This window comes from Trachymyrmex cornetzi, unplaced genomic scaffold (genome assembly GCF_001594075.2).
Source record: "Trachymyrmex cornetzi isolate Tcor2-1 unplaced genomic scaffold, Tcor1.1 scaffold831, whole genome shotgun sequence".
NCBI lineage: Eukaryota > Metazoa > Arthropoda > Insecta > Hymenoptera > Formicidae > Trachymyrmex > Trachymyrmex cornetzi.
In genome coordinates, this window is record NW_017300171.1 from 27,731 (window position 1) to 41,279 (window position 13,549).

General features: G+C 37.7%; 1 protein-coding gene across 1 annotated transcript in view; it reads right to left on the reverse strand.

The window, feature by feature from the left end:
* Positions 1-2,380: 2,380 nt before the first annotated feature.
* LOC108768988 (muscle-specific protein 20) overlaps positions 2,381-13,549 on the reverse strand; it is a 46,382-nt gene continuing 35,213 nt past the window's right edge. Inside the window, exons 3-5 of the mRNA XM_018519724.1 lie at positions 8,709-8,838; positions 3,852-3,972; positions 2,381-3,578 (exon numbers count right to left, since the gene is read on the reverse strand). Of these exons, the coding sequence (XP_018375226.1) occupies positions 3,387-3,578; positions 3,852-3,972; positions 8,709-8,838 (443 nt within the window). The 3' untranslated portion in view covers positions 2,381-3,386. The remainder of the gene's footprint in view (positions 3,579-3,851; positions 3,973-8,708; positions 8,839-13,549) is intronic.

Consider the following 13,549-nt stretch of genomic DNA (forward strand, 5'->3'; position numbering starts at 1 on the left):
TACTAATAATAAACAAATGCTAAATATCTGATCTTTTTACATATTTATCGTACATAAAAGTTATATGAAGGACTCAATAAAAAAAAGGAATAGTAATATCTATAAAATTTACCTCCATTTTCTTTCTTCATTTTCTTCAATTTTTGAACATGAAACGATTTGATAAATACTTGCATCTACTACGTCTTTTTTAGTTTCTAATTGTCTTATTATTGCTTTATCTGTTATATTTTCTTTAGTATTTTCATCAATCTTTGACTGTGCATTTATGTTGTGGCATTTGCTCAAGTGTTTTTTTTAAGTTTTGTGTTGATCCCGAAGTTAATGTATAAGTGCGATCACAAATATTACATTTTATTTTGTCATATGATTCTATTTTGACATATCGCCATATCCAGTTATAAATTTTCTTTTTACTCATTGTATTACGTGAATGTATTCTTTCCAAATGTCTACCGATATTACATTTTGAATAAATTTTATTACACAGCTTGCATTGCACCTTAAATTTGCTAAAATATGTGTAATATGGGTTTAAGTCATATTCAGTAATTTCCTTTATTGTGTGTTTGTGTGCGTTTACTAAATTTGCTATCTCTGGATGTTTCCTTTCCAAGTGGTATTTTAATCTATGCGCCGCAGATATAATACTACCACAAATAACACATTTCGCATATCCTTCAAATTTACTAAAATATTGCCATATCGAATTATGTGATCTCGCTTTATACGATGTTTCAATCGTTTTATGATTGTTTGAATGTAATATTAAGCTATTCCAATTTACCATGGAAATTTGTTTTTTACAAATTTTGCATTCTACCTTAGAATTCTCTAATAAAGTATAATGTTGCACTAAAGATCTGCATAAGTCATCACTCAGTGTTGCCATTATGTCATCTCAACATCACAAACTCTGTGTTACTAAATACGATACAAGAACTTCGTGAAGAACTGCCGAGAAACATACCCAAGGAAGGCCGAAAACAGATGCGTGGTGTGCTTTACTAAAATGTAAATATTGATATCATACAGTTTAAATCTTTGCTTGACAGCCATTGTATCGCTCCACTTATAATTATTCAGTCATTATAACGTTAAGCTCAGAGAAATATTACCTATAGTGAATGCAAAAAATATTCATACAATAGAGAAGATAACTTAAAAAAAATTTTTTATTTTTAGAAAGTAAAGATAATTAACAATTTATTAATAAAATAGACTGCATGCTCTTTTTAATACTTTACCTAAAAAGATATATAGTAATTGAATTATATATTATTCTCGATTATTTTAAAACTTCAATGAATTTAGAAAGTAGATATACCTATGCACAAAACGCGACAGCTCGTACGGAGAGAGAGAGAGAGAGAGAGAGGGAGAGGGAGAGGGAGGAAAAAAACGGTGTAATTTCGGATCGGCGGGAACCGGCACCGGGTACGTTTCATCTTAGGATGCTCGCCTGATCCTCGGGGAGCCTCGCGGTGTAGAAACCGGTCAAGGAATGCGTGTAACGCGTGTACGTACACGTCACGCCCACTCGTCGTCCCTGTCACGTACGAAGGCTCAACGTTCGCATACGCGCTCCGCTTGCGGTCTACGCGCGTGTTGCGCGTATCGCCGACATCGCCGTGCCTTATACACATTGGCACGCACGTACATACTAGTCGCACGCGGTGATCTCGAGTCCTCGAGTGTATGCGGAGCGATGACGCGACGGTGTGCTGTGACGTGACGCGCGCGCGGACCGGAGACGTGCACGTGCGTCTCCGCGTGCACCGACACGGAACACGCGGCTGAAGACGATTGTCGGGAGCCGAGCGAGCTGCCAGGAAACTAGCAAGAGCGACAAGACTCGCTCTAGGAATTTCGCGGTGGGAGAGAATAGTGTTTGCCTCGGGATCTCTACTTGTGAGACGCATCAAGATATAAAATAAAAACTTTAGTCCTCTCGACATACTGTCGTATATTTGTCTATTAATATATATTGATTACTTCATAAAATACATTTCGTCAGATACACTCACGTTAGAAGTGAACGCGCTAAATAAAAATAAAACATAAACACAAAATAATAAAAACACGTCTAGCATTAAACAGATTTATGCGTCGATATTTATTCGCGTAGGGTAATGCCCGTTTCTACCAATGTGGATTAACTTTAACCTCGGTTTTCAACTTACTCTTCATCTTTTTCTTATTCTTAAAACTAGAAAAAGATGAAGAGTTAGTTGAACTGAGATTAAAGTTAAACTATATTGAAACGGGCATAAGTGGTCCAACAATGAACTACGTAAATTTCAGAGGCTCGTATTTCTCTCAATTATTGAATTAAAGGTCTGAATTTTTACATACAGTTTATGAATTTAGTTGACTACATACTGTAAATAATAACTTTTAAGTTATCCGTGAAATTTAGTCACAATTTCGATTATTTAAAAAAAACGGAAAATTGTTCATTGTGTACAAGGGGTGTTACACAATAAATCATGCTATTTTTAATAATGAACTACATATGTTTTATACTGCAAATTGTTGGGATTATTTTAGTTTTGCTATATTTTAAAATGTTTATTTATAAAATAGATAATTATAAGGTGGTGAGAATTCGTAAAAGGCTGACCATCGCGTTTTTCTTTCGTTTTGAGTGAAAACGCGTCAAATGAGTACATTTTTATTGAGACTTTAAGTGGAGGGAGGGGCCGTATTCTAAATAATTGTTACAATAAATTATTATTTTGAAGGTTATCGTAAAAAAGGTTATGTGGTCTACAATATACCATGGTTCATTGTTCACGTCAAAATGATTCATTGTAGACCACCTAACTTTTTCCACGATAATCTCCTAAATAATGTAATAAAATAATGTAACAAAAAAAGTTGCTTACAGAATAATAAAGCCAAATGTGCACGCAAAACTATTGCACAATGAAAAAAATGATAGGTATAACAACAAAAGCATAAAAAATGCGTAAAACTTACGAAAAAAACTTACTTTACAACCCAAAATTCTTAAAATGTGACATTACATGGCCGTCTTTGGAGCGATCTGCCAGTCAATTGAGGAGCCGAGGAGGGGTTCAAATGCGAGTCGCTGCATGATAACAATACAATCTGATAACGTTGCATTTATTGCGATAAATCGCAATGGTTCATAGTGTACTACTGGTTCACTGTTGGACTACCTACCTTAACTTCAACAGATATACTGACGGCTATTCTAATCACAAAGAATTATACAATCTTCTTTGTTCCTTTTTACGAAAGCGTTGAACATTTAATTAAATACAATATTTCTAAACATACGTACGTATATCTATTCAAAAGGTCGCGTTACGCAAACAGAATATTTCTAACAGCGATAAAAAAGTGTAAACTTTATTAAATTATTTCCCAAGAAGTATCTTTCTCGTAGCTCCGAAGCTTTGCCCGGCTTGTGTAGCGCCTTTATTGGTACCAGCTTGCAGGCCAATGAGTCCTTCACCAGCCCTTAGCTGCTCCTCCGTAAAAGCCCTCTTGTTCTCCTCCGCCGGTTTCGGACCTAACCAGGGTCCGCGCCATTCCGGATGCTTATACGTCTGTAAATTAGTACAAAAAGTATCTACATTTTCTTCTTTATTTATTTAACATGATTAAGAAAGCAATACAATCGTAATGTGCATGCTTATTTGACAAATGTTATCTACATAAGTACTTCTTCAAATTTATAAAACAAAATACATGAAATGTGACATATATTTATCAAAAAGCCTTTCTTGAAGGAATCTTCAGATTTTAATGTAAAAGCGTGAATAGTGTAAAAAATTTAGTAGAAAAGTAATAAAATAACGAGATTATCGTTAATTAATTACCGCCCGTCCAATAGCGAAGATGGTGTTTGTCACTTGAGCGATATTTTTACGTTCAATCAGGTCGACAGCTTGGAAGAGATCAACATCGGGTACTCCGTATTTTACACAGGCTTTTTGGAACCTGAAAAGGAAATTAAAATACATCTCTTCAATTCAAATGTATATTATATAAACTTATAATAGAGAGAGATAAAAAAATTTGCGTAATTTTAGATATTCAATTTAATCAATGAAATATTTTGGAAAATTAATGTCGAAGAGATATCGAAGAATCTCTTTGACGAGGAATTGTGGGGCTCGTGGAATCACGTCGAGGACGATAGCGAGTCGGAGGGGAGACAAAGGCGGGGAAGAAACAAAAGAGAAGCACACTACGTCCAACTCCTTTATACGGCTGCTTGCCTGGGCGTCGTCTTGAGCTAGTGACGCGCTTCTATTGTTCGGTCGCTAATTATCGCCGCTTGGTAATTAACGGATTGTGATATATGCAACCAGCTGAAAGTGCGATAAGGCGATGGCCTTTGTTCTTCGTGCCGCAGAAATGACGTGTCGCGTGTGCCCGTATAACAGGATAGCAGAATCATCTTCCGTTTCCAACGTTGAAGACGGCGACGCCCCGTCAATTACGTCTATCGCTTATCGCGAATGCGATAATTATTCACGCAAACACTCACGAGAGCGTATAAAAAATATGAGAATTTGCGCAACTTTATTACAAATTCATATATTGCAAGTGTGTAAAAAGTGACTTTAATATATTATGTGTGTAATTAGTTTCCCGCGTAAAAATAACGCACTATATTTTGCATACAATACAAAAATGGATATAAATGTGCAGTATAATGTAATTTTTACACGAAAAACTAAAAAACACACATATTAAAATTACTTTTTCTACACACTTGGATTTGTAGTGTCGTGTAATTTATTTATTACTCCCTGGCAATAAAAATTGGAACAAAGAAACAACCCTGCATTCGTTTACGCAGCGGTTAGCGTAGAAGTTTACTTTATCCTTGTTGTTCACCGAATGTTAAACAAGGATTAACCAAGGATCTGTTCTGATATTACAGTACGTGAATCTTTTAATTTTTTAATATTAGCCATATGTTCTTTAATGTTCGTTTTCACTTTCCTTTTGTTTGACCAAATCTGCGCTAACCGCTGCGTAAACGAATGCACCCATATTTCTTTGAAATTAAGATATTTTTTTTTCAGTGTAGAAGGCGAAAATTGGAACAATGAAATGTAAAAGAAGCATTTACGCATTATCAGGGCCTCACGTACAATCGCCTTTAATATCTAGTTCTAATTTTTCATGGAAGATTCAAATTTTTCAATCTATGTATCTCGCACTGGCAGAACGAAAGGAATCTCTATTTGAACGTGAAAGTATAGAATATTTTGCGAGATGGTAAATGTATAAAGACATAGTAGTACGAGAAAACGTCTGACACGTTGGAAGTATTTAGCATACGCCAAACATATCACATATACCAGCCTGCTCATTCTGATGTGTTCCTGACGCCCGATGCGTCTTCCGCATATGAGGTACTGAATAACGAAGCGATTTATCGTGTACGATAGATGTTAAACCAATTCAAGAAACAAAAGAAACGTGTATCCTTCTTAAATGTGAGACTTAATTTTTCACAATCTAAACGACAACATCGCGAAAGAGTAGAAAAATCAAAATGTGCCTTTATAATATGCACTCTGATATGCAAGAGAAGGGACAAAGTTCTCTATTTAATTATAAGAAGAGAAAGAGTCAGAGGGAGCCTTAAGAGAGCGAAAAGCATAGGATTTTACATTGCGAATTCAAATATATACATATATTGAATAATCATACGTATATTTAATTATATATTTTAAAAATATGAAATATTTGTGGTATATAAATATAAACATATTATTATTTAGATTCACATAATATGAGATAGATCAAAATATATAATCATGTATTAATAATTTGTTATATATACTAATAAAACAACTATTGGATAAATAATATAAAAATCGCGAGGTATCGTACGTCTCGTGTGAAATTCATGTCGGAAGAAGAGCGAGAGGAAAAAATAGAAATAGGAATTTAAAAATAGACATTATATTATGTCGTGTTCCCGCAAGGCTATCTCGCTAGAATCCATGGCCTTGCATCGATCAAGTGTGTCCGCAACCTGTTGCGCTCGCCGAGCTCGTCGAGCGTGAGGCAGGTCAGTGCTTACGAGCGGTCCGTTTATCAGAGTCGCATGAGGGGACTCGGCGCTGCGCTGCGCTGCCGGCTGCAACACGCGAATCCCTCCTCGCCGCGCCGTGGCAGCGGTACGTATGTACATACATGTGCAGATCTTACCGTGCGTTCCGCGAAGACGCGACGCACGGTACGTTTCGCGCGTCAGCGGCAACGGTGGTCCGGTGGTGGCGGTATATCCACCTTCACCGGGATCATACTGCTCGCGTAGAAAGGGAGTAACGCGGAGTGGCCGCGCTGCGCATCGTTCGCCCCACTACCTACGGGACGCGCTCTTAAACATTCAAAACGCGCCAAACGCCGAAGAAGCGCGACATGCGCACGCCGCACGGCAATGCGCCTGACTTGATGGCGAGAAGCGCGAGACAGTGCAGGAGCTGCAGAACGTGCGCGATGCGACCGAAACGCGTAAGTGGAAACGTTTCGTTTGGCGAACCCGCGGTGGTGGGATTACAGGTTATTACTCCATATTCTCATCTTTGAAGATTTCAAGATGTAGGGCTTTCTTCCCCTCTTCCTTTGCTAGACTAAACAAGTGATTACGTTTACATGGCACGCCTAATCAGGTTTAATAACATCCGTAGTTATATAAAACTGGCCAATCCACAGTCATTTTTCAGAGGAATAGCTATGATTGGTCAGTTTCATAACTATGTACTATGTAATTGATCATTTTAAATTCATCTTTTACGCATGATACTATGATCTCTCTAGACCAATTTTTCATGTATCATATACAGTAAGGCTTTTTAAACTTATTAATTGATTGAAAGACAGAGAAGTTCTTGGATCTCTCTGTCTTGACCAATCAGTAGACTTGAAAAGACTTGCCGTATGACACAAGAAATATCGGACTTCCATTTTAAGTGGATTGGAAATTCAGAGTATATCAAGAAGAAGAAGAACGCGCGCATCTCTCCCAAGGAAGGAGATGGTCCATGTAGCTACGAGTGTCCACGGCCGGAAGAGAGAAGAACCATCACGTTTGCGGGCATCAGACGCCAGTATCCGGCAACCAAAGGAAGCGAATCCCTTTTATCTTGAGTGACAAAAGGGGAGAATGCGGAAAAGCGCAATTTTACGAACCATCCGAGGGTGCGCTTCTTTTTGCGTTATCCTAAAATCACCTCCTCGCAGGCAAATACTTCATCAGGATTGTAGCAATGTGCTACAAGCGTTCGACTTGGATACCCTATTTTCGGGTTGCGGTCACGTCGCAGATATACATATTATACATACATATGTATATTGTGCCAAGCTATTGCCTATACCATCGTGAAAACTAGCGACGCAAAAAGCTTGAAGATAAAAGAACATTTAAAGCCCGGAAAGGAAGATGTACACACATTATAGAATTTACAAGACATGGGAAACTGCGATTGCGCTGATCATTAAAAATTCCTTTGATCAATTTTTAATGAACATTTGGTCTTCTAAACTAATCATCACTTGATGAATTTGCACTGCGCTGATTTTATGTGCAAATATAATTCAAAGATTTATTAATATGTATAAAAAAACATGAGCAACGTGACGTGACGTAAAAATTCATGGCTTTCTGTCTTCCGCGCGTTCGGTAATGCGCGTACGGCTATGCTACGCGCCTACATATATCTATCGGTGTTTTCACTTTCATCGCGCTCCAATGTATAGTCGATGGTCCCGACCTCAGACTTTGTCGGTTCTCGGCTGCCAGGAGAGCAGGATGCACTAGGAGCCGGGGGATCCATCATCACCGGAGCGTTTCGCGCCCAATCGCTCCGGCTGGTGATATTGCGCGACTCTCGAAACGAGAGAGTCTCGCGAGAGGGTCAACAATCTCTCGACTCGCGACGACGGTCCGAACGGTCGTTGATCGGCGTTGTCGATATTCCGTAGTCGAGAAACTGACGCAAAACACTGTCGATTGCGTAAAGTCGACGGTGGATTAGGGGACCATAAACAAGTAGAAGGCGCGTCGCCGAAGCGGGACACACCGCCGCGCCACATCATCCATGAGAAAATTATCTGCGTCGAGACTCGCTGACGCGGAATATCTTTTGTTACATTGAAAAAAAATCATTAAATCTTAATGCACATTTCTTTGAATAGTACAAACATTTACTTAGAATAAATAAATATTTATTTAAGAAAAAATGATAGTTAAATCAAATTAATAATTTTTATATCAAATAAATATATGCTTGCATTTAGTAAATATTTACTTCGAACTATTCAAACAAAATTATTAAAATTCATTTTTTTTACAGTAAAAAAGCAAATATTGAATCTTACGAAGTATTATAAAGCCTAATAAATACCAATAAAGAAGTTACTAATTACAAATACGAGTAAATTAATTTGATATTTATGAGATGGAGCATTTCTCTCTGTTGTTAAAAGCAGCTCATTATTGACAAGAAATTTTTACAGCGAAACTGGTACTACTTCAGTTAATCTTAAACTCAAATTAATGTTAATTATTCAGAGAATATTTAGTGGAGAGATGCAGTTTTATTTCGTTTTTATCACATTACAGTGTTGTTCATCTATACTCTGTAAATGATTTCTGGTATTTTCTTGATCGTGTTTATTGTTCTTCAAATTCATTATGTAATACTCACTGATTAAGATTATCCATCATCTTGTAATCTCCACCGGAAGTATTGATCTTCGAGATCAGGCCAGGCTGCAATTTATTCATGAGCATGCAGAGCAGAAGACCATCCCTCAAAGCATCTTCGTAACTCACGCCTATAAGAAGCACGTATACATTATATTTTATCGTTTAGAATAAATAGATATAATCTTTACAACTAAAGAAAAATATATTGGCAGCAATTTAAAGTCTACAATTTAAATACAATAAAAATTATTAAACATTCAATTCAGAGAATTGTTTTATCAAAGAATAATTAAATAAATGATATATACCCCCCTCGATAAATTAAATTGTTTTATTTGATATTATTACTTCTTTAATTCTTTGTGGTAACATGTGTTATTGTGTCCATTGCCGAAATCGAAAAAGAGCAATGATTGGCTCCTTAATATGTAGGACCGCTTTTTCAAGTGGGTGGAACTACGACCTTTGCGACGCGCCACCGCACCGGCGGTGACGCAAGTTATCGCCGAATGCATTATTTTACATGGATGCTCCGAAATTATAATATCCGATAACGGGACGCAGTTTAAGGCCCAGTTTTACAACTCACGGTTAACTCTTAACCGAGGTTCAACTTATTCATTGTCTCTTTCCAATTCTCGAATTGGAAACAGATGAGAAACAAATTGAACTTCGGTTAAGAGTTAACCGTGAGTTGTGGAACTGGGCTTAAGTCAGCGCAACTCGAGAAACTCCTCGCCCCACACACACACACACACACACACACACTCACATAATCCGCCACATGTATATACGCCGCAATGTAACCCCGTCGAGCGAACGAACCGCACTGTCAAGACGATGATAGCGCAATATGTCGACCGAAATCATTGGAGATGGGATGAGCGCATCCGCGAACTGCAATTCGCGTACAATTCCGCAACTCATGACGCTACCGGATACACACCGGCGTACATCAATCTAGGGCGCGAATTGCTGTCACCTGTGAACGCGAAAAACGCACGTAAAGACGCCTGACACCACCCGCCATCACCTGGAAAAGGTGATACGAGGTGGTGAGAATTAACCTTTCAAAAGCACTTTCACAAGCCTTTCAAAAGCAGCAGAAATACTACGACTCTCTCTTACGACGAAGGCCGTGGAAACCGCAGATAGGAGATCAAATATATAAATAAGAATATTCCCTATCCAATAAAGCAACGGTCTTCAACGCCAAATTGACCGAAATATAAAGGGCCTCTTAAAGGTACGGCGCGTCGTATCATCCGTCATCTTCAACCTGCGCGACCAAAGCGGCCGATGGGTCAGGAACGTTCATATTAAAGATTTAAAGCTCGCCTCCTCCAACACCCCGACGCCCCCTCCAACAACGAGTCAGAAAAACCCGCCCTTGCCCCGCACGTCGAGACCGATACCGAAAGCGACGTAAACATGAGCGAAGAAGACGAAAGCGGTGACGAAACCGAGGACAAAGACGATGACTAATAACAACAAAAGCATGTTACGAGTAAGAGCGAAAGACTCGTCACTTGATCTTGATAGCAAGATGTCGACGAATACAGGCAATTTTCTCGACGCGTTTAAAAAATTCCTCCAAGAGGAATACAATCCGGCCAATCCGGGCACAAGTCAAGCGGCTAGAATCGAGGTCTCCGTCACGGAACCAGCAGCCGCCTATCCACCGCTGCGGGAACACGTGCCGACCGTAGGCATGGTGCAGCCCTCAGATCGGCAAGGAAGAAAAAAGTTGGCCTAGCTGACCATCCCGCCGCCTCCGCTACCACCGAGGAAGCCGAAAAGACAGGTGAAACCCAGCCGCCCAGAACTGCAGCCAGCACGTCCAGTAGGCCCACTACCACCCCCGCCGATTCCTGTGGAGGTCGAGCCTGGACACGTCGTCAACGTCCCGCACTTTGCCGCGCACGTCTCGCGCCAGTACAAGATAAGTATTCGGGGGGAATCCGCTGGCATATTCGATTTAATGGAAATGGCACCGTAAGGTGGATTAAGAAGAAGTAAACACGCCTTTAAGTTCAGGCACAGCCTAAGGAGGGGGGAGATGTAACGATGCGATGCACCCCGACATGCATTGTTCCCGGCCAAACATCCGGCCAGATGCCATTGCATCAACTCTGCGTTGATGACAGTGATGAGGACGCGTGATGAGGTGCGCCCGCACTTAAATCAAAAGCATAATTCACAGGTACAGCCGCTTCGCCGGAGTTACCCGAAAATTCCGCCAAAGTACCGCCGACCGGTATCCTTCCCGCTCGTATTGCCGGCCGACGAAGATCGTCGAGTAAGATCGGAACAATACGAGCGGAAGTAACAATTCGTATACATATATGTGTAAGTCAGAGAATTGTTGCTCGCGCTTGCGACTATTTTCCGCTTCTGTCCGATTCCGTCGCAAACCAAGGTGATAGAGAGTGCTCTACCTTGGCGTTCGGTCTCCTGCATCTAGCCGACGGGATAATCCCAGGATAGAGGAAACTCTGTCCTGCCGAGCGTACTCAGCCGCCAACTTATTATTTCATTTCTCATATCATATTATATATCTTATTATATAATAATTTTTCTCATTATTTTTCATAAATCGTTACAATTTTTCAGATAACTTATCATATTTATTCATAGGATGATCACTTTCTCATATTTTCTCATGCAATTATAAAAAGTATTTCATTCTCCGTATTTTCTCATAAACTTAATAATTCGTCTCATAATTATTTCTAAAAATTTATTTAAAACAAAATTTAAAGAAATATGATAAAATCTTTTTTTTAATTTATTGTATTTTATCAAGAGTACCTATGTAAATCTGAAACAATTTTTATAAATTTTTTATGACATTTTAATTTTTTTTACATACCAAGAATTGAATCTGGAGCATCAGAATTATGAGTACTGTACTCTCTAAATCTCATGGAGTGTAATCTCACTCCACGAAGAGACTGAAAATTTAGCCTGTCTTGAAAAAAAAGTGAAAATAAGTCTACTCATGTTCAAGACAGGCAGATTTTCACTCTTTTTTCAAGACAGGCTAAATTTTCAGTCTCTTCGAGTGAGATTTCACTCCACGAGATTTAAAGAGTATATCTTATCCGTTACGCCATTTGGAAGTGTGTGTGTGTGTGTGTGTGTGTACGCGCGCGTGTGTGTGTGCGTGCGTGCGTGTGTGCGTGTGCGCGCGCGCGTATGTATTCATCGATGTACTCCTTTCTTATTGTCTACGTATATTCTAATCAACATTTTTCTCACAATATGTCTCATAAAATTGTACATAATTTCTCATATCAACGATTTGTAAGTAATTATGTGAAATTATGAGAAATTTTTTAGATTTTCCAACATTATTTCGTATTTTTTCAACACCAAAAAATCAGAAATTTTATAATTATTTTTATTAACTGTTTTTCTCAGAACGATTTCATGAAAAATTATGAGAAGTTTTTCATATTTTCTAATATTTTTTCATATGTTTTTTAACGGCAAAAAATAAGAAATATCATAATTCCTTATAACTTTCCCATGAGAAATTATAAGAAATTTTGTAATAAAAATAATCTTATATAATGACTCAATAATAATAAACAATAAATAACAAGAAGGGGCTATAAGCCAGATTTTTGTGTATTTCAAATTCTTAGAACATATACGTTTCGACCTTATTATTAGATTATCCTCAGTGTAAAGAAATTATATAAACGTAAATTTGACAAAATTGATAAAACGGTTAAAATTATACAATTTATAGTTACAAAAAGTTGGTAGTATTTATTCTATCTACCTTCCGCACAATGCAATGGTTTCCGTTCTGGTAATATTATCGGTTATATTCTTCTTCCATTATAAGAGTCTCAATAAGTCCATAATGATAAAAATATTGAACATGATGAGTCATTAAATAGAAATGTACCAGCACACATTCTGTTATCAAATTAATAAAATAGATTATAAAAATTAAAATAACAATGAATAAATGATCATTATATTTAAAATTATTATAATAGTATACACAATCCTTATTTTAATAGACAACTATATTAAAGTGTATTAATAAATAAAATTATTGTACATATACCTCAAATGCGATTGGTAAACCAGGATATAATTAGTAATTGGAACAATTATAGTTGCTTTCCATTTACACACAAGTGAAACTGAGTTTGAAGTGAGCTAAGTACCTATTTTATATTCAGATTAATGACGTCACTACTTGCTTACTTTGATAAAAAATTATCACCTGTTAATACAGGTTTATAACCTCACTTTGAAATGAGTTTACGAGACTCATTAAAGTACACGGTCTCGATCTTGTGCAGATTATGGGTAAAATCTCAGTTGAATCTCACTTGTCAGAATACAAAAGGAACGCGTATATATATTATATATTCAACTGAGTTATGACGTTACAAGTGAGAATTATCTGAGAATCGGTGTAAATGGAAAGCAACTAAAGAGTCAATTTAATTCGCAAGAAACAAAATGCAATCAGAAATAAAAATTGAAACCAATTCAAATTACTTGTATTGTATTATCAAGTGTGAGCGACATTCTGTTGCTTTATATTATCTTGTTAAGAGAGGGGATGAGATTGGAAGAGGAATAGAGAGATAGGAAAGGAACAAAGGAAAAAGGAAGGGAAGAAAAGATTAGGAAGGAGAAGAAGGCTGCAAAATTTGTAGATAAGAATTAGGTAATGCTTCCGTGTCGTTTTGTTTGTTCAATCCCAATTTTTCAGGGTTGGCAGGAAAAATCCAGTGGGTGGAAAAAACCAGGGTAAATTCCGGATTTTACCGGTCCGGAGTTTATCCACTGGAATAATAAACTGGTAAA